Source organism: Strix uralensis, chromosome 3, assembly GCF_047716275.1.
Source record: "Strix uralensis isolate ZFMK-TIS-50842 chromosome 3, bStrUra1, whole genome shotgun sequence".
Lineage (NCBI taxonomy): Eukaryota > Metazoa > Chordata > Aves > Strigiformes > Strigidae > Strix > Strix uralensis.
In genome coordinates, this window is record NC_133974.1 from 72,050,374 (window position 1) to 72,072,747 (window position 22,374).

Below are 22,374 nucleotides of genomic sequence, written 5' to 3' on the forward strand. Positions count from 1 at the left end.
AGGGTAGCCTTTGCATAAAGCAAGGGTTGTGCTCCACTACAAGTACAAGATTCAAACTGCACATGCAATTTACTGAGAAGATTACATTTATTTACTGATACATCAGTACAGAGAACCTGTACTCTACTGATCTCAGCTTTGGGAATTTAAAACACGTTGTTCAATTCTCTCTTCAACAAATTTGAGCAGTATCCATCCATTTGATGTTTTCTCTTTGGTTGTATCAGAATTGTTTTTACATATGGATGACTTCTGACAAGTATAAACTATGAAGTTTCAAGACTGTATCTCTGAAACTTGGGATAACTGACAGTACAGTTGGATAGGACTTTTTCACATCTACCCCTGACCAAAGGATTGCATGGGACTGTCACTGTCAGATTAAGTGTCTTGGTAGATCAATAGTCATAAATAAAATGGGTCAGTGCCCCTTCATTAGTCCTGAGCACCAAGTTCTACTTGCATCCTTGTGGCTACTCTTTCTCCCCTGAAAGAAGGATTCAGTCTTAGGAACAGTCCTTGCCATGTGCCATCCATTGAATTGTGCATTGTTCGGAGGAAGGGTAGCAGGGACAAGCCAAAACTATGTCACGGAAGATGTGGACAATCATGGGACAGTGACTGAGTCCTGTTTTGTTTACTGGTATAGCTGTAGTTATAGTGTCTGGAGATACCTGCCTTAGAAACAATTGCCCATTCCCTTGAAGAGTAAAAAGAAAGAGAGGGAGCTGGTGTTTGTCTTCTCTACCAATTTATGCATGTGTACCTGCCTACAAGTTGCCCAGAAGCATTTGGCAGTATGTCTGGGGTTTTTTAGGCTGTCTCACTAGAACAGGGGAAAAAAATCAGTGACAACCTTCCATTTCCCCTCCCCACTCACCTACTCTGAGACAGGAGGAAGCAGTGATAAAGATTCAGTCTTCTCAGATCTTCTGGGATGCCAGACCATGGAAAGCTGCATATGGTTCACAGAAGGGGAAGAATCTCTCTACAGTCTGTATATGGCCAAGGTTATTATCAGCCCATACTGTTTCAAGACAAGATAGAAATGAGATGAGCCCTAACAGTGCTATCAGTAATGGAGCTTTTTTTAAGGAGGAGTTCCAGTAGTTTAAGTGAATCTACTCACTGGAGTAAACTGAGCTATAAGTAAACTGGTGGTAATTTTTAAATCCATAGATTATGTTCACAGACTTTAAAATTCTAATATGGCATATCCAATATGAAGAGCTTCAGAGGATAATTGTTCAAAGAGTTTTATCAAGCTGGTGATAAAATTTTAATTAAAGACTGTTTGAAAAGGTTTTGGAAAGGTGATTTCATTTTCTTCTTCAGGATTTCTTCCGGCACTTACCTCATTGGATCCAACAGCACACAGCCATGAATGATGCTGGTAATTTTCTGATTGAAACATGTGATGAGACCATTTCCAGAGACCTAAAACAGCAGCTTCTGTTACTAAATGGAAGATGGAGAGAATTGTTTATGCAAGTCAAACAGGTATGTGTTTTTGCTGTTGTTACTTTTAAAGATTTATTTTGTCATTTCCATGCAAGCAAGACAGATTTGCCCCATTAACAGGACTACAGGACAACTTACTAAAGTGCCTAACTGTTCATCATTATTTAAATTAGAAATTAATCCCTATTTATCTTTTGGTTATACAGTTTCTTATTTTTATTTTTGGACATTTTCAGCTAGTATAAGCTGTAGTTTTTCTTTATGGTCTCCTGTCTTGATACAGTGAATATTATTTATGCTTAAAGGGGACCTACAGGAGAGGTGGGGAGGGACTCTTTATCAGGGAGTGTAGTGATAGGATGAGGAGTAATGGTTTTAAACTGAAAGAGGGTAGATTTAGATCAGATATAAGGAATAAATTCTTTACTGTGAGGATGGTGAGACACTGGAACAGGTTGCCCAGAGAGGTTGTGGCTGCCCCCTCCCTGGAAGTGTTCCAGGCCAGGCTGGACGGAGCTTTGAGCAACCTGGTCTAGTGAGATGTGTCCCTGCCCATGGCAGGGGCGTTGGAACTAGATGATCTTTAAAGTCACTTCCAACCCAAACCATTACATGAGTCTATTTCTATGATATCTTCTACTGTTCTTCAAAGAAAATTATTGGTTTTAAGTAGCTATTGTTATTGTAAGCTCTAAAATTAAACAGTGAAAATGGTGAAAGTGAATGTTTTTATTACCCTTTAATGAAAGTTGCATTCAATTATTGTACTCCAACCATAAGCAGGTACAATGAAGGTTAATTAACAAATGCTTTCCCCAAATTAGTCAGACATTACTTCTATCTTGTGCACAAGGAGGCACTGATAGTAAATGCAAAAAAACCTACTCTTTACCTGGTGGAAGACATTGAACTGATTGGAAAAGAAGTGTTGTTTCTATATTTGCTCTTTAAAAAGCGAAGGGAAGATTTAGGATAAAATTACACAGAAGTATTTCGCACCTTATAAACACATTAGAAGATATCTTTGCTATAGTCAATACACATCTAATGATACTTTCCCCTTCCAGTGATTTTTAAATAGCAGTTGCCTATTTGAAGATGCTGAATCTATTTTTTTTTTTTTTACTGGTATGATTATTTCCATTGCAGTCAAGTTAAAAGGAAAAGCCAATAATGATCACCCCTTTTTTATTATAACTTTTCCAAACTGTTGACTAGAATGTTGTCAAGTTTTATTTGGTGATGATGTTTAGGGTGATTCACTGTGGAAACAGTGATGCCCGGGATGTAAATGTCTCTGCCCCTACTTATGCAGCTTCTTTCATGTGCTGGGTATATGGTTTTGCTCACTGGCTTTTCACCATTTCTGTCATACAGCTCTTTCCACTTTCTAAAACCTGTGTTTCCCCTTCCTCCAACCAGTAGTTCTTTTATTGAAATTTCCCTTATCCTTCAGTTTTTCTAGGCTTTTTGTTTTCTATTCTCTTAGTTGCATTTTCAAAATTGATACTATAGGTAATGAGAAATGAATTGAGATGTTGCTTCTAGGTTGGAAACAGATGAGAGTTTGGTGTGCTCCAGATGATCCAAAACTTTTAAAAGGCTGATGTCTTGTATGAATGTTGTTCTTTTTAGTATCAGCACTATTGAGACTAATGCAGATGATTAGTGGCTAATTTAATTAGTTTCCATTATTTTGTATTTTGTTGAAATCAATTTTCCCAGCAAACAATTGCACTGAAAACCTGCTAATTCTCTTAAGTCATTACTTAATTGCCAGATATCTCATTTGGGGTGGTTATTTTTTTGTTTGTTTTTTTTCTTTTTTTTTCTTTTTACTTTACATTTTCTTAGTATGCTCGAGCAGATGAACTGGACAAAATGAAGAAGGAATACTTGGATGGTGTTGCCCATTTGACAGCTTTTATTGATGGAAGCAATAGGAAACTTTCAGTCCCTGTAGAAGTGTCCTTCCTTGATGTCAAAATGTTCATACAAGATTTGGAAGTAAGTGTCTTCCTTCCATTCCTTTCACCTTCATAAGAGAGAAACTTGTAACTACTTAATTTCAAGAGCATAAAATTATTTTAGTATATATTTCCTTTCTTACTTTTTTTTTTTACCAGTGGTGCTTTTTTGTATAATTTCTGCCATAGCTAATATAAATCATTGTTTTCTATGAGTGACATTTCTAGAGCACTTTTCCAAAACACTGTCCCACTGGATATTTCTTTCTGTGTAGTTTCAAATCACATTCAGGTGAGCTGACTGATACCCTTTGGCAGTTTTCATGGATTTGAAATATGATCCAGTATTCACTAAAATCAGTGATGAAAACAGTTGATAATTGTAATATATATCTTTTATCTCTTGAGAACAGACTTGTATCTCCCATGAATGCTGTTGTTGAAATATTTTTTGAAACATTTATTTAGAATATCAAGCAGAAATTGCCTGCAATGGAATCTCAGTACAAAACAGTTACAAGAACAGCGCAACTTGTTACAAAAGAAGTTTCCCAAGAGGAGGTGAATGAAATGCTTGGAACTTTGACAAGAATCAAAGAGCAGCTGAGCAAGGTGTCTGAATACTTTTTCTACTACAAATGTTGTTGACTGTTGAACTAATAAATAGTAAGCTTCCCAACATAACTGCTCAGATATATGCATTTGAGCATATATATAGTTATAGTAACAATAGATTGAATTCAGGGTGGAGAAAACGTTACTTGTTTTAGACTTTAAGACTACCATCCTTAAATTTAATATTATTTTCTTTAAGAAGTAATACAAGATCAGGATTGATCTATCTTAAAAGAGGCAGGTAGCAACTATATAAACCCACATGCAGAGGAATCTGCTATTTATTGAATTTTACAACTTTTTAAATAATTATTTTTCTTTAAAATGGCCAAAGGTTAAGGAGTATTCCTGTGCCTTGCTGTATGAATGCCAGCATCTGCTGTCTCCACTGGAAGAACTGGAGAAACAAATCACACATTTTTATGAATCTCTTGAAAAAGTCAATGAAATAATTTCTATCCTGGATCCTGAAGCACAACCTACGACTGTTCTTAAACAAAAAGCCCAAGTAAGTTTCAAAACCATCTTACAAAGATTAGCTTTCTAGGAATTTGGACTGCAACACGGTAAGCTGAGCAAATGTTTCTTCATATTCAGGCAACAAACATAGCCTATCCTAAAGTCGGCTAGGCATAAACATACAAAGACTGAAACTTGTGTTACCTCCTGGTGCCCATGGTTTCAATCCAAAAAGTAAATATGCAACTTTAAAAAATTTTTTATCTAGTGGAAATTGAACTGAAGTATCAGAAATATATTGGATTTTTTATTAAGCAGATGAAATAACATGATCTGGAACTTTTCTAGGTTTTCTTGGACAATTATGGAAGCTTCTTAGAAGTCTGGAAGTGGTTTCTTTGAAGTACATTGTAGTAGAACATTAACTTTTCTACCTGACCCATAAACATTTAATTCTGGAGGAATTCAGAGCTACTCAGAACTCACTTGGAAATGTAAATGAAAATATGAGGATCTGGCATAGGAATTGGCATTTATCCTTGTGTATGTGTAGTATATAGCCTAGAAATAGTCCCTCAAAATTAATGTACACATTTCATTAGAGTTGGATTTGACAGATAATATAATCAAATGGATTTTTTGTGGGAAACTGAAGTCTTTCAAAGCCATTTAGAGTCCCTTTAAAAAAAAATTGGAACAAAGAGATTTAATTTCACAGGTGTGTGTATATGTATATATATGAAAATTAGTTCAAGCCTATAATGACTTTGGAGATTGGCCCAAAAATTCAACAAGAAGGGTCTTTTCTTGCAGTGACTTCAAGCTTTGATTGTATTTGGGCAAAAAATTATCTGGTGATCTTGCATCACGCCAGTCCATTTATCTTCCTCAGTAAATCCTCTTTTGTTTATGAACATCAGCTGAGTCATGTGTCCAACCTGTGGGTTAAGGAGCAGCTCATAAGAGAGCTTCTTTCTTCTGCTTCTGAAGGTTAACCTGCCCCAGTACATCACAAAAAAAAGACATGTTTCTTCTGCAGTTATTTGCCACCCAAGGAACAAAAATCTCCTGTTATATGGAGGGTGCTGGTTTCTGCTGATCAGAGAGTAAACAGAGATTTGTGATGAGGAATACAATGTTCCTTCAGTAGCAAAAGAATTTCCTCACCACAGGATCTTTTAAACCTCTTTTTCAGCCTGTGCAACTTCATGCATGTTTTCTTTTCTTCTCACTTAACATCCCAGCCTTCTACTGAGAGTTGTCATGCTTATGTCTATTGTTTTCACTGCTGCTTACTTACAATTATACAATATAGACATCCCATAAAATTAAATCACAGAATAATGTATTGGCCTGCATTCTCTAAAACTACCCCAAAAGGCTTGGATACACGTCTCTGTCATTTTTTATAGGTAGCTAGAGGTCTATTTGGGTACAAGACTCTACATAAAAGGAGAAAGTTGTGTGATCTGTGTTATTCCATCTAACATTTTGTGTAGTCTGTTGTGGTGGTTTGACCTTGTCCCTTTTGTTCTAATTGTCAAAAAATATCTTCCTGTTATTTTGCCAAACTTTTCTCTCCTTTGTCCCTGGCCAGGGTGGATATATGTTTTTTTCTTTCAGGATCTGGTAGCTTACCAAGAAAACTGCAAGAAAGATTTGTCCCTGATTGAGAGAAATAGTCAGAGTATCCTGCAGTGTGTGGCTTCGAGTGAAGTGTTACAGCATTTCCATCAGTCAACATTTCAGAAGAAAGTTACACAAGTTCAGATTACTTTTCAGGTAATTATGTCATACCTTGGTGCATATCTTTGAAATCTTGTTCATATGCAGCTAATCCATCCTATCATATCTCCATTTCATCACTCCGTAGCTACTGTCATAGAGAGCTCTCCTCTCTGGTGTCAGGTTATTAATTAAGGATTTGTCTGTATTAGGTAATAAGTGGTCAGGGGACTGTCGGTCATGTTCTCCATGCAGTTATTCAGAGGTGAGCCTGCCTCAGAGGAACCTGGGATTTAAGGAGAACTTTCACATTCAGGCTTCTTGGCAATGAAGAACCTGAAATTCACCTGTTAGGGCTGCACTGCTTTTTGTTTCTGCTGACTTTGTTAGCTTGGCTAATTATTTGCTCCCATATTCCCATACATCCCCTTTCACACAAGGCATGGAAGATGGGAACTTTTGCTGGACTTTGTATTTCCTCAGAAAATGCAGTGGATTGTGAACTTTCTAGTTGCAAATATGTATTAGCATTTTTTAATGTAAAGATGTGAACTGTGGGCTATAATCCCCTTAACTGTAGAGCTCTATGTTGTTATTATTATTGATATTTTCAGGGCTACCAAGCCCCAGTCTAGCCCCTCTCTAGCATGAAATTAGCCATTACCTTGGAGTCAGATCTCCAGATGTTGGGTTCAATTAGATTTGTTTTCAGTAAAGAGCTGTCCATGAGAGGTGGATTTCAAAATTTATGTTGTATTTTGTGGCTTATACTTAAAGACCAGTGGGGTTTGATTTACAATTTAGAAATCAATTATTTAAGTTTAGCTTATAGTAGCAGAAGCGGATGCAGTTGTAGCTTGAGAAAATTTACCATGTTAAGCATTAATTATTCTGTTCCTATAAAGATGGATGATGATTTATCTCTTTTTGTGTTAGAAAATAAACCTATAAAACATGGCATAACCATATAAAATGTGGCATACCTAGAGCTAAAATATTTGTGGATCTGGAAACTGGCATTTTCTCACATAAAGAATACATTCCTATATGATTCTACTTTTTATACACAAATTTTTATCAGGAAAATTTAAAAAGGCTTAGAAAGATGTTTAAGTTGAGAACTATAAATTTGATTAACTCACTGGGTAAAATCATTACAATTCCTTACACTGGGGTGTGTAATCAGTGAGGATGGTAAAGCGTATGGTTAGTAAGCATTGTTGGAATTACCTTGCTGCAACTGAACTGGTGAACTGTACATTTCTCCTGGTAAATTTTGTTACTTGCTTATGGAATCTTAACCACTTGATACTGCAGTGGACTGGGACAGACTACAAAGCAGAATAATGAAGAGCTGTGAGTAAATTTTCAAAACAAGACTATTTCAGAGTAGCAACTAAACCACAAAATTTGCTGTCTTTCATTTAAGCAGCTTTCTACCTGGTTGTTTATCTGACCCACTAGTGTGTACAAACTTCCTCCAGGTCAGACAACCTGTAGCATGAAATTGGTTAGATCCATAGGTCAAACCACCTACACATAGAGTCATGTAGGGGGAGGTAGTCTGCTATTAGGAAAAACAGAATGGCAAGCTTTTAGCCATACCAGGTGCTTTACATTTGAAAACAGACTTTAGGAAAGAAACACTAGCCAAATGGCAGAGGCATTCTGAAGGTATCAGAGGCATCTATATTAGATAGCTACCCATTTTTATTCATATGAAGGATGACATTAGCACAAGCCCTAGTATAAGTATTAAAAACTGGGAAAATGGGAACATGGAAGGGAGAAGCACTTGTGAATGGCATATATTTGAAAGAGTGACATCAAGCAAATGCATTTTTTTGTAAGATCATGGTAAAAGAGAACAAATAAAAATCAGTGAGAAACTTCCAGCTCATTTTCTTTGTTTATAACTCAGAATATGGTCAGGAAAGCTGGTGACTGGAGAAAAAACATAGAAGCAAATAGCCGTTTGATGAAGAAATTTGAGGAGTCTAGAGCAGAACTGGAGAAAGTAATACAGATTGCCAATTGTTGCTTAAAAGAAAAAGGAAATCCTGAAGAACTTCTCAGGAAACATAGCGTGAGTAAATTCTTTGACCTTCCTCATGGAAATCTTTGAGTGCATGACACACAAGTGAAAAGTCTACTTAATTTTAAAATTGATGTGGATTTCTTTCACATATAGAAATTATACAGCTCAGGTCAAACTAATGTTTAAGATTGAAAAACAGAAAGGAAAAAATATCACCCCTCTTCTTGATGAATGTAAGCAATCAGAAGGTGAAGAGAGAAGACCCCCTAGAAATTAGAGTTGGTTTTGCCAGTAGAACCATTGAGAGTGAGGACACTATATTTTGCCAGTCCCACGCATCCTCTGGTTTTTTTTTTTCAGATTAATACCTGTCTCTCTATTATAACCATTACTTATGCATGTAGCTTTATAATGTATTCTTGTTAAAATATCATCTCAATGTACTGGCTGAGAATAAATTAATTTGCTGGACTTTAAATAGCCAGAAATAGTTCCTTCCTCAGTTCAAACTTCAATTCCTTAATGCAGCAGAAGTAACCTTGAAACTTACAGTGTGTTAGGGAACTTTGAATTGCCAGGTTACCGTATCAATAGCCAACTTCATCTTCCCATCTCACTTTCTGCCTTAACTTCAGGAATTCTTTAACCAGTTGGATCAGAGAGTCCTAAATGCCTTTCTGAAAGCATGCGATGAACTTACTGACATCCTCCCAGAACAAGAACAACACAACCTGCAGGAAGCTGTAAGAAAACTCCATAGGCAGTGGAAGGTTAGTGACATTGAATGATGTCTCTGGAAATTGTAGGTCTTAACTTCAGAATGTTTCTGCATGACCTATATGTTGAAAAAAAGTAAAATACATAAGTTGTATTATTTCGCATCCTGTACAATTGGGAAAAATATGTATTTTACAACATTAGATACAGTTCCATTTACAAATACCCTCTTGAAAAAGCCCAGTTAAGTGGTCAAAAGTCAAGAAATGTGAGAAATTAATTATGAAATCTTAATTTCTCCCTCTACATACAGCCATAATGATATCTGTGTTAAGAACATTTCTTGAGAATAGGTGCTAGCTTTTCTTACTTTATGATGATGTTGGTTGATTGCAGCTACTTTCCCAACCTTAATTAAAAAAATCTGTAAGAGATCAGGCTATCAGTTTAAATTGTGTCTTCTGCCAAAGGTTCTAACAACTGAACAAACATTGTTTATAAGCTATGGAATTTTCTGCCTGCTACAGCATGTTGCAGGTCAAAGGTGGAGTGAAGGATGAGAGATTTCTCACTAGCACACAAACAGGAGGAACCTCTAGAATCAGTTGTGAATATACCTTCACTATTATTGTTTGCTTTATTATTTTATACAAGAAATATTTGGTATATCTTGCCAAGAATCAAGATGTCTCTATAATGTGCCTTATACATACATATTCTGGTCCCCAAAAACTTAGGACCTTATGATATGTCTAAGAGATACTGGTAACAGAGTTTTTATTTACTTAAATGAATACAGAGAAATCCCCATCTGTGCATGCATATATATGCTTTATTGTCTATATTATCAGTTTTTAGATAATTTATTTGTAGTATCTTCACACTGAGGTAGTAGGAGTAGTGTTTTATCTCTGTGCTTGTTTACTGCTCCTGTGGGTGTGTAGGATCTTCAAACAGAGGCCCCATATCATTTGATCCACTTGAAGGTTGAAGTACAGAAGAGCAAGTTCCTGGACACAGTGGAGGAGTGCAAAGCTGAACTAGTTCGACAGAACAAGGTGTTATCAAGAGAAGGCAATGAAAAGATGATCAAGGAACACATGGTATGAATTATGTGCCACCACGTGGGCATTTACAGAAATACATTTCAATGTCAAAATAAACAGAAGGTCTGACCAGCTCTTAAGCCACCAAACACTTTGTGCACAACTAAATCAATCCTTGGGACTTTAACAAAGATTTTGATTTGAGTTTAGTACGGTTTATAACAAGAAGATAGATATGCTTTGTGATTTCTGCCAATCTGTATTTTCTGCTTTGTCTCTCATCAGTTGTTCTTCGGTGACAAGGGATCTTATCATCTTTGTGAGAAAAGACTACAACGGATTGAAGAACTGTGCCAAAAACTGCCAGTTTCTGATCCAGTGAGGGCTACATTGGAAAGCAGCCAACGAATCCTGAAAGACCTCAAATCTCAGATAGACAGCACATACGTAAAGTTAACAGAGCGCTCAGACACCTGGAAGAGCTACAAAAACAGGTGTCAGCTTAATTGCTAGCTGGGTCTCATAGAGCCTTATGTGTGCTCACTCCTCTGTCATCATAGATCAGTACCATGTAAAAAATGATACGGTGTTATTAGCTATACTTTATATAGTAATTCCACAAAATATAGTGGAATTTGGAGTGGATTTTATAATTTTTGACTTAAATTTAAGAGGTTACTGTTCGGTGGCAGCAATTTTTATGTAACTTTTTTCCTTGCTTTGCATTATGTGATGTTTCATTTCAGATTTTCTGAATTGGCAAATTGGATTTTGTCAACAGAAGGAGAGCTAAAGAAGATAAAGGAAAGTGTTAATGATACTGCCAAATACAAGCAATTTAAAGCATCCGTGGGGGTGAGCCCTTGGTTTATATTCTAACAAAGCTACAGTCATTGCTACTGGGACTCTGGATAAAACTGTATTCTGAAGTAGCGCAACTGTTTTACTATGGAGACCATAGTAGCTCTGTTGATTCCTGGTATTCTTAAAAATATTTCCAGGAGAAACCTCCACATGCAGCATTGTGTGGCAGAAGTTCCTACTTTTAATAATTTAGAGAATGGCAGATCCCTTTACCTGCATATGCAGAATGTCCAAATTATAGAAGTAGATAGAAAAAATAGTTGCTCCTCATCTGGCTGTGTGCACAGTTAAAAATGCTGTGCAAAAAAAAAAAAGCCAAAATTTCTGGACTGTGTGTTTTTGAAGGATCAAGTTACTGTCTTATGTTTAGAGAAAGCTTCTATAACAAAAATTCTCTTATACTATAGGACAACAGGGGAGGCAAAGATATTTTGCCATTCACTTTTGTATTGGTGACTGGTAACAGAAGTGGTAGAATAGTTGAAGACTGAGTTGTTTCGTTAGATTAGCTCTAGGCAATAATTTATTGTGTCACTTGGGACCTAGCTTGACCCTTATTTCTTTATTTCGCAAACGAGGAGCAAAACCAGGAATGTCACATAATGTTAGGAGTTTGTGTGAAAGTCATGAGCAGGTTGTGAGGCTAAACTGTGCAGGGAAACATAATTAAGATGACCTTGATGAAGCAGATAAACTTTTATCCTGATGGGTGCCTCTGCTCCAAAAAGTCTGATTTACGCATGCAGTTTCACTGCTGGCAACTTCTCATCAGCACTTGCACAGAGATATAAATGAACTACTAGGCAAAAAGAGTGAAAAAAGAGCTACTTAAATAGAAAAAAAAATACACAAATCCTTATACCACTTGAAGTTTTATGTCTTTCGGACATAAAGTTTCTGGGACTTGAAACCTTTTGAAACTTGTAAGTTTTATGACTTTGGGAAAGTCAGCATTTAGGATTTAAATTGTAACTAAGAAATTTGGTCAATATGTGGAAATTATACACATGGTATCTACCATCTGTCTATCTATCTGTAGATAAAAATGTTAGTTTGTGAGGAAAAAATGTTCCACTACCACTTATTAAAGAACAGTCTAATAAGTAGTAGTGGAGTCTGTGGAGGAAATGCAAAAATCTACCTATTGACTGGAACAGAATCAGATAGGGTATGCAAATAGAAAAATATGTTTACACTACTAATCCTTGAACTGATGCCATGAATGTGACTCATTAATATTTTTTGTTTATTTGAAGTAAATATGTTTTGATTCTTCCATAGGAAATTAGGAAGCATATTAACAAGCAAGGAGAAAATCACAGCTGGCTGAAAGCTAGACTTGCTGTTTTGACTGCAGTATGTCCTGATTTGGAGGCCAAAAAGACAGAGGATGAGCTTTGTAATCTTTCCAGGGACTTCAAGGGACTCCTAGATTTACTGGCTGAGGTACAGTATGAGGGACACAAGAACTCTCCATTTACAGTGTCACATGAAATGACATCAATCATGGCTTCACAAGCATAAGTTCCCTGCTGTGCTTTTTTAATTAAACTGCAAGCACTCAACAATGAAAAACTCATTTGTACTCCCTGGGTAGTAAAGCCTTGAAAGTAGCCGACAAAAAATACTAACATTATTATAATGGATCTTTTCCCTTTGCAGGATTGGAAGGCATCATAGTAAATGTTTCTGGAATCAAAATGTTAGTCTCTTTAGAGGCAAAAAGATCATTTTCTGAAATCAGCTCATAGTGAATATTGGCAAAACCATGATGTACATCAACTAATGTACATAGAATTGGACTTTAATCTTCATTTATTAATCTTTTATGCTGAAATACTAAAGGATCTACTGTGAGGTAGTTTCATGTCGTTAGGGATGTCTATCACGCCCTGAATTTGCAGGAAAAGGTTGCAGTTCGCTGAGGTCTGAATGATAGTGAGATACTGTAACTGCTGAAATCATGGGAAGTTTCTAACTGATAATAAGCAAAATCTCTTAGAATCCACTGAACCCTTGAGTTCTGTGAGGTCTCAGTGAACTTACTGCTTCACAGTTTTCACAGTAAAAAGAAAGATCAGGAGAAACTTAGAACACCTTATACTTAGAAGGTGGAACATATCTATTTGAAAAAAAAGGTCAGGATAGAGAAAGTTCAGACCAAATTCCATTGTTAATGTTCTTGTGGAGGCCTTGTAGGCATTGCAAATGTATAAATGTTCCATGTATTTATTGAAACTTCTCTAAACTTCCATGGTGTGAAAACTGTGTTTGGAAAGTTGGGGCAACCAATGTTCTGATTTCCAAGTGATTGCAAAAAATATAAGATACTTTTTTTTTGCTGTTAAAGTACTTCTGCTTTTTGTTTCCTCTAAAACTCAGAACTGAGGGAACCACAAGTTCATGAAGTTAAAAAAGAAAATAAGAGCTAGAATCTAAACTTGTTTTGAATCTAAAATCATAACCTAAATGGGACTTTATACTATAGTTAAGAGACTGATGATTCTTAAAAGTCTGACTACTCTTTACAGCTAAATTTATGGCTTCCTAATGAGACTGTTTAGACAAGGACTCATACTGGGTATTTCCAGAGTTCGGAAATGTTTTTTGGAGAGTAAAGACTAAATATTTATATAACAGGAAAGAGAATGACTTGAAGCTCAGTGACACTCCAAAGTGAATATGGACTAGAAAGAAAGAAAGGGAGGAAGAAAAGAAAGGAATTTCTTAGTTCTAGAATACTTTATGATTAAAACCTTAAAACACAGGAACTGTCTGAGGAACAGAGCCTATACTGAGAATCAGATAAAAGCAGTCAGCTGAATCATGTAAAGAAGGAAGAACTTGTTGATATGTTGAATAGATATATCTTTTTCTTTATAAAATTCTTCAAACTGACACTGGATATTGCACCACATGCATACTGTAGTCCATAAAACCAGAGTAACAGGGCATTTTAATACATTTGTGATTCACCAGGGCATTGCTCTAGAAGGTCCAAAAGGTAGCAATATTTTTTTAGTGAGTTGAGTAGCGCAGGTGTTTTGGAATCTGGGTCAGCTTGCAAGAATGAGGACAGCATGTATTTTTGAAGTGATCAACAACAAGTGGCTGTCACAAACAGCTATTTGCCATATGGCAATATAATAGGGAGTATATCTAAACAAGACAAAGGTCTCCTGGTCACATTTTAAGTCAACAGTCACTCTTTCAGTGTAAAGTTAAAGGTGTCAAGAATGCTGTAGACAAAAATTGTTTGAATTTAGACAATTTACTCTATTTTTTGAAAAAAATATTCCAAATATAAATGTGTCCTTGAAATATAGATATGCCTTTCAACATGAAATGCTTCAAGTTATCTGTAATTGTAGGTTGAAAAGAATTTAGGCACTGTTGGAGACTGTGTCCAGTACAAGGAAGAAGTTAAAAGTGCAATTGAAGAGTTAATCAACAACTCTAAAGAAGCCCAAGCAGAGGCTGAAAAGATCCTGAATACAGAAAGTTTGTTACAAGCTCAGCAGCTACTACTTCATCATCAGGTAGGGCAATTATTCACGTCCATATGCAATTTTTTGTTTAAGGTAGAATTTATGTAAATACGAAATTTTGTTGTGTCCATTAACATAACTCTTTATAGTTAAACTTCAAAGAGTTATAAATGAAACAGTCTCATATGGCCTAGTATTGATTTCTTATAATGAAAAAAGTACTCAGTATTTTTTAAATGTTAATGCCCAAAGATATGCTTGTTTTTCTTTTATTGAATATCCTTTTATTTCACCTGGTTTTTTTGGGCACAGAACACCTGAAAAACAAGCTTCATTTACTTGAAATTTTGGGTGAGTGTACTCTGCAAATATGTAGTCTCTCTTTTTTTACCTTTTTTAAAGTTTGCGTGTCAGATTTGATCATGGTAAATTGGGCCCAATCCTGGTTTTGGAAATGTCTTGACTTCAGCAGCGTTGATGTAGCCCCAACTCAATGCTGGAGGGGAGGTGTACCCCTAGACTCATCTCCTCCTCTAGGTAGCTACTACAGTGACAGGTGGGCCTCCGTTCTGTAGGAGTAGAACAGGAGGCTTTTTATGCACAGTTAATAAATCAAATCGTCTACAGACTACAGTAATAATATGGGTTCCATACAGCAAGAATCATGGGTTTTAAGGCCAGATATGGGAAATTAACTCTGAGGCCTGCTCAAAGCTAGTAAGAATAAGAATAATTTTCTGTCAAAGTTTGGGCATTATATAAGTGTTTTAAATTAACACCTGTTTCTGTAAGGTCAGACATGTCTTCCTGTCCGACCAGGCATTACTATGCCTTACCTGTGTCTTAGCTAAACTCTTTGGTGTTTGTAAAAGCTACTGTATGTATTAAGGTTTGTATTTGTTCTTTCAATACACTACATTCCTTATTCATCATAGGAGACATAGTAGGAATAGTTAACTTCTCCCTGAGTTCTCAGACTTTTCTTCTTTCGATATTGAGTCTGTTAAGGTAAAAACAGAATTTGACAAAGACCTGAAGGTACCCAGAGTAGAATTGAGCAAGGAGCTGTGAGCTTACCTAGCAAGGCCTGCAATGGGTCAAGAGTGTTAGGAAAGGAGAGGGGATGTAGTCTTAGGAGTTTCTGATAGTGCTACAAAGCAAAACTCATCAAGGAAATAGTTGTGCAGCTTGGCCCCTACTGCTCTCTAATGAAGGCTGATATATTGCTTTGATCAATCTGAGGCTCCAACCTGTGCCTGAAAGAATGCAGAGCAGACCTGAATACATCCAGGCAGTCATGAGGAATATGTATGTCTGTGGCTACTGCTGCAGTTACTCAATTGTTGTGGCTTCTGCTTTCTGAAATACTGCTTTGGATAAATGGCCATACTGTCACTCTTTCTCTCCCATTTCTATGCCACAAAAGGTGTATACACATTTTAAAACCCAAGGCATTAGGTTTTAAAGAATACTTGCCACGGTTTATCCCTTTGTCTGTTACTCTCATTGCATACCCCTGCAAAAGCAGAAGGTGGTTTCATTGTGCCGGTTTCCCAACATAGCTAAAAAGTCTAATCATTCCTGTTGGATGAATCCTTTTAGCAAAGGACAAGAAGACTCCGTGCAAAGAGGCAAGATGTGCAACAGCAGATTTCCCAAGCTAAACAGTTGCAGGTTGAAGGTGGACTGCCCAGCACAATGCAAGAGGATTTACTAAAGTTGGAAGGAACACTGGAAAACATGCAGCAGACTATGGAGAAACGTGAAGAGCAACTGCAGGTGTGTCCTTTGTAGAAATGAAAAGTAGAAATAAAACCCCCATATTTTCTTCTTTTTTTTTTAACTTAGTAAAAAAATGACTTTTTTAATGTAAAATGTCTGAGCTCACTTTCTCACCTCTGAATCTTGATCCTTGGGGTTTTCATGATCAGTACCTCTGTGAAACTTGTTGAAGCTGCTGGATACCTCTTAATTAATAAAGACAAAACATTTTGTTTGGAAATATTTAAAAGTCCCAACTATTCTGTCATAATAGATATTTTAAATTATTTATCTGTGAATTAACTTTTTAGATGGGCTGTCTCCCCTGGTCACTAAAGATGACATTGCCCTGTAAGTGAGAGTCCTGAATCTGGATATTAGATTAATAACACCTAATGTTGTGCAAATATAATCCTCATAACTACTGTGTGAAATACATGCTGTCATCCTAAATTTAAAGAAGGAAGAAAAAAGTCACAGAGAAATCAAAAGGATTGCTCCAGGTTGTATAACTAATCACTGACTGAACTGGAATTAGAATTTATAGCTTCTTGCACCTATATCTGAGTTGTCCTTTACATTTCTCTAAGCAGAGTGGTAATCCAGCTCCTCCACGCAAATGTTTAAAGTCATCAAAACTATGTCCCATGATAAAACACAGAATGAAAAACATGATTGATAGAACTCAAATAACTTCTTAATGTAAATAATTTATTACTTAAACCAATTTTTTTTCCAAGGAATCCCATATATAAAATCTTAACTTGGGCTTTGCTTTACTTCAGAATCAAGAAATTATTTGTTTATGCTGTCATAATTCTTGTGACTGGTAATTAAATGCTGTATGCTAATAAAAATTCTACATTATCAGAAAAGAACAAATAGATTCCTATGTGTGAGTTTCCTATGAGTAGGGATTTTCTTGTACCATTTTACTGTAATTTATTTCATCAGAGAACTTGAAAATCCTTTTAGATATTGTTAACTACCTGTCACGATAAGCATAAGCATCTGCATTTATTACTTCAGACTTCTTATAGGACATTAAAATATAAGATTTAAATATTGCTGACACCTTAGAGAACAGTGCTTTTTTGCAGAGTGCAGTATGAATCAGTGAAAATTCAAGGGAAAACTTTTATGGGGTTCAGAACAGTTTCATCTGTAGAGTAGATGGCATTTCAGGAATAAGTGTTTTATTTTATGTCAGGTCTTTCTCTTTTTTCCTTCTTCAGTAAATTACAATAAAGCTCTTCTTTTTCTCCCCTTTGATCTTTTTGTCTTTGTGTTCCTGTTTTGGTTTTTGTTTGTTTGGTTTTGTAGGTCACAATAAATAAATGGGAGCAGTTTGAAAGGGACAAAGAAACAGTAGTAAAATACCTCAATCAAGCCAGCTCTGCACTTGAACGTATCTTAAACTTTAGCAGTTTAGAGAGCCTCTCTTCAGAACTGGATCAGACAAAGGTATTCACTGTCTGAAATACAGGAACTGAGATATCTTTCTGCCTTGCTTGTTAACACATAGTGAGCATGGTTTCCTGTCAATGACAATGCAAATTGCGTATACAGATTAAAGACTGCATAAACGGTTTAGAGGTAAAAAGTTATTTTATGAAAAGATCATGAAGAATTACTCAAAATCTGCATCTGAAATGCACATATGGAAGTTAAAATGATTTTGAGGACTTCCCATTTTATGTTCAGTAATCATCTATACTAGTAAGCTAAACGGTGTCAAGGACTGGCGTAACATCAGTAGTGTGCTCTTTGGCAAGGATACATGGACTGTGCCAACTAGCATTCTTTAAGCCCTGAGGAGAAAAAGGAGAGACTTCTACAACATGGACATAACCCATAACGTGCCTCTTGCCCTTAGTAACACATAATTATCGTACCTCATTTTATTTACTAACACAGAAGTAATAGTAGTGATTGGCTTTCCTAAGTGCCATGCTTTTCACATTGTTTTTACCCTTTGATGAATCTGCTACTAATTATACATATCTTGGTTATGCTCAGCATCCATTGTTCTAGCGTATGGGTTTAGCATTTGTGACAGAAAAGAGTTGCTAAACAAAGTGAGATTACAAGCTATGAGATACTGCAAAATCCTCTCTGTAAAGGATAGGATCTAAAGAGTAAATAAAGATGCATATAATCCTCCACAATTCACAAATAAATTTCTTGAAGAGCTATAGAACAAATTTTGATTGGTTGAGTTTAAAACTTTTGGACATATAATTTCCCTTGCTAAATTTTATTCAAGCTAGGTTGCCGAAATGAACGTTTCTTAAATGCAATATGAAAATAACTTTCTTCAGAGATTGTTTTTACGTATTTACACATTCAAAATATACATGTAGGACACAGATACTTTTTCCAACCAGAAACTTTGAGGAAAAATACTTTTTGTGTAAATACATGAAACTGCTTATAGTTGTATTAATGTGTCTTGCATCCTTACAGGAACTTTCTAAACAGACTGAAGCAATGGCAGTGCAGGCTGAGAATTTGGTGAAGAATTCTTCTGAGATACAGCTTGGTTCAAAGAACAAGCAGTCCCTTCAGCAACAGGCAAAATCAATCCAAGAACAAGTGAAAAAAGTGGAAGTTACTCTTGAAGAAGAGTATGTTCTTAACAAGTCCTAATATTTATTCTCCACTATAGATTGTACCAGATTTCTAGAATACCTTGTCAGCATTTTGTGTTGTCTCATCAGCTCCGTCATTTACAGCTTGCTGTGGCATAGTAACCAGATTATAGTACCAAATATGTCAAAGAGTGTGTGCAAATAAACAAGATCTTTTTTAATAATACGTAGTTTATAACACCACTGTTAGTTACGTTTAACCTGTCACTTATCTTTAAGCCCCAGTGTTGTGAAGAAGGGATAATTAAACTCATTCTTGAGGTACTAGACTCTTTTACAAAGAAAAATCTCAGTGGAAGTATGAGAACAGCACATTTACCATATTTGCCTTGGTTTTCGGTATTCTGCTTTCTCCATAGGAATGTCAAGAAGTGCCTTCATCTTAGCTGAATGCCCAGATTTTATTTTATGGGCAGTATCAAAGCTGCTTCTGCTGCTGCAAAAAACAAAGGCATCATTTGCCAAATTTTAAAAATTGAAGGTTCAAACTCCAACAAAATGTTATTAAGTCCTGTAAATATTTGTAGCTTTTAGTATTTGTAAAAATTTCATCCCTTTTCTCAAATGACTCAGTTATTGAACTCAAGTTACTCAACTTCAACTTCACTTGTTGCTATTCTCATTTCATCTATATACACATACATTTATATGTGTATATGAAATTAGTATTTTTGCATATATTAGATCTGATACAAAAGTCATGGATATATGTGCCAATTCTATGTTGTCTTACTGCAATTACTAGAATCTGTAGAATAATTTGCTGTATAAGTTTAAACAGGTACCACCACCTCCATCTGAATATGAGCAAAGGGCAGTGCCCACATTACTGCAGTTTTTTTCCCCTATTGACCATTGTCGTGCTAATGTGATTTTAATTTGGTGTCATTTTCTTCCCAGTGTAAAAGAACAGTTGTAAAGCAAAATAACTAACTTGTGCCGCAGATATAACATTCTGATTATTGATGGTCTAATTTTTTTGCATAATACTTTTTCCAGTATGAAGTGTTACGTGATTTGCAGTCAAATTTTACCATATCTTACTGAATACTTTATACGTAATTTTCTCCAATATTAGAGAGGAAAGTAGTGTGATTTTTCAATTCAAGAAATTCATCCTTTCAACAATTACTATTCACTTTTTTAATAATGTAATCTATTTTTAAATGAAAGCCATCACTGGTATCCCCTTTCAATGTAAATATGAAATAGGTTTTAGTTGAATGTATGGATTATACAGAATGTCTGTGGTACTGTGACAGATAATAAAAAACCAAATCCCTTCTGCAAAACATGCAAATATATACAACACTGTAGTGAATCTACAGAACATATAATCAGTGTGTAAGGGTTATGTTATAACTCACATCATCAATAAAAATCTTGGCCGAGTAACTTAAAGTGAATGTACTCCAAATACATATGGTACATACTATGCCAATGAACAGGAAAGGGAAAGAAAAGTTTGAGTAGCTCTCCACAGACATCTACAGAGCAAACTTAGCACATCTGTTTTCCCAAGAGATCATGCATAGATGTACAGTGTGTTTGAGACTATATTCTTTGCAGTCTGTGGCTTTCTTACACAATAAGGAAGGCAGATAGAAAGGCAAAGGATCTTCAGCTATTGTGCCACTGATTTGCTCCATTGATTCTGATTTCTAGCTGTATTTCCTTGGGCTGGACTTGATTGAAATATTTTTGCACTTTATTTTCCTACAAATAACGAATTTGAATGCACTCTTATCAGTAAATGGCTGTTGACATTGCTAATATTTTTTTCATTTTGAAAATAAATAAGAAAAAATAAAAGGCCAATTTTTACATTTTACACTACATCTTTTCTTGAAGCTTCCTCTAGCTTTAATGAGGGGGGAAAAAAAGAAATTAAAACAAAAACTTTTTAACATGGAATGGTTTTTAAGACTATATTTAGAAGGAAAATGTATTTTGGAATTTTGTAGTATTCAAACTTTTCTGATGAAATTTTAATATTTTCAGTGAAATAGAAAATGCATGTTTTGCAAGCTGTGTGTAGGGCCTACATTAGAACTGGTTTCTTTACAATGATTTGAAAGGAGCAGAAACTTGTATACTGGAAGTGAATGCTGTTAGGCCTTATAAGGGCCTTAGACTTATTTGTGACAAAAGAAGGGTGCTTTGTTTGCTATCCGAGATATACAAGAATCAGTCATAATCTGTTTCTGTTTAACACACCTATAATGTATGTTTCAAAGAATATAAATCTATTAACTTTGAGGTAGTTGAGTCATATCTGTTGTTGATTCTTTGGCTTGATATGATATCATTGCCTCAGAAAACAAACTTCCTATAAGATGGGGAGATTGCTGTTATAAAAAAACCAAGTTTAATAAAGCAGTCAAGCATTGGTGAATATGGATTCATCCACAATACACTGGTTTTAATCATTCTGTTCTAGTGACTAAATTGCTATCATCCTTGCACTCAGTCATCTCAATTTTTGGTTCTCTGATATAATAATAATTCCATATTATTTCATAGAAATCATATTTATGTTACTTTTCCTTTCTCTTCCTGCTATGATGACATTCTTGATGTACAGCTGATGTATGAAGCTGTACTCTGTTTCACTTCTTGGTGTCCCCACTATGGCTTAATATAATTGTTTGACTTTTAGTGGCCAGTCTAAGAGAGAGCCAAGTTTGAATTTAGGCTCACAACTCGGTCCTCTAAACCCAGAAGTTTTTAAAATGACCCTCCTGTAGATTGAATAAGTTACATTTTTATTCTAGCAAGAATATGGACAGCTTCATTATATTAAACTGTTTATTCTCTCTAATTAATTTGGTTAATTTTAGTATTAAAAGCATGGAAATGGTGAAAAACAAGTGGGATCATTTTGGCAATAATTTTGAAGCTCTGTCCATCTGGATAGCTGAACAAGAAAAAGAACTGGAAATTTTGGAAACATCATCATCTCCTTTGGACATACAGATCAGCCAAATCAAGGTGATTAGTTCTTGTTATGTTTAGCAATAAAAACCCATTTATCTGTCATTTTGCTGGAAGCCAAATGGGAGAACAGGCATTTTACACATTTCAGAACTACTATGATGTAATGATGGCACACTTTGTACACAAATATACCAAGCAGTAAGGTGTTACATAAACTAAAGGAAAATTCTTAAAGGCTGCCTTCTCTTTTAGTGTTTAGTTTTGTGTGTTTCTTTTGTGTGTATGGTTAAAAACATTTTTTAATTTATACTCTTCTTATTTTTTGAGTAATCTCAACTGGTGTACATAAATATATGGTGTATAAAGATTTTTATTTTAAAATATACATCAGCTAGTGGATGTAGACCTTGGTTTTAATCTTGCAAGCTAAAGTTATACCTTGATTTGTGTATCTTTTATGCTGAAATAATAAACTATTGCTCTTGGTAGCTTGCAAACCTACATACCATTTATTGCTATTATATTTACAGTGTCTTAAATTCTGTATACGTTCCTGTAGATACATAGTGGTTTAGTTTCATATTGCTAACTGAGGTGCATATTGTGTCCAAGCATTGCATTTCAAGGGCTGACTTCATATCCTCC

The 22,374-nt window shown here is 35.5% G+C and overlaps 1 protein-coding gene across 16 annotated transcripts in view; it reads left to right on the forward strand.

Annotated features, from left to right (window-relative positions):
- Nucleotides 1-22,374, forward strand: part of SYNE1 (spectrin repeat containing nuclear envelope protein 1) — a 322,241-nt gene that overhangs the window by 102,748 nt on the left and 197,119 nt on the right. For all 16 annotated transcript variants that reach the window (XM_074862820.1, XM_074862818.1, XM_074862830.1 and 13 more), the window contains 16 exons: nt 1,336-1,500; nt 3,316-3,468; nt 3,897-4,040; nt 4,378-4,551; nt 6,126-6,284; nt 8,149-8,313; nt 8,901-9,035; nt 9,927-10,085; nt 10,314-10,522; nt 10,775-10,883; nt 12,174-12,338; nt 14,264-14,431; nt 15,983-16,159; nt 17,465-17,605; nt 18,608-18,768; nt 21,633-21,783. In XM_074862820.1, coding sequence (XP_074718921.1) covers nt 1,336-1,500; nt 3,316-3,468; nt 3,897-4,040; nt 4,378-4,551; nt 6,126-6,284; nt 8,149-8,313; nt 8,901-9,035; nt 9,927-10,085; nt 10,314-10,522; nt 10,775-10,883; nt 12,174-12,338; nt 14,264-14,431; nt 15,983-16,159; nt 17,465-17,605; nt 18,608-18,768; nt 21,633-21,783 — 2,535 coding nt within the window. The remainder of the gene's footprint in view (nt 1-1,335; nt 1,501-3,315; nt 3,469-3,896; nt 4,041-4,377; nt 4,552-6,125; nt 6,285-8,148; nt 8,314-8,900; nt 9,036-9,926; nt 10,086-10,313; nt 10,523-10,774; nt 10,884-12,173; nt 12,339-14,263; nt 14,432-15,982; nt 16,160-17,464; nt 17,606-18,607; nt 18,769-21,632; nt 21,784-22,374) is intronic.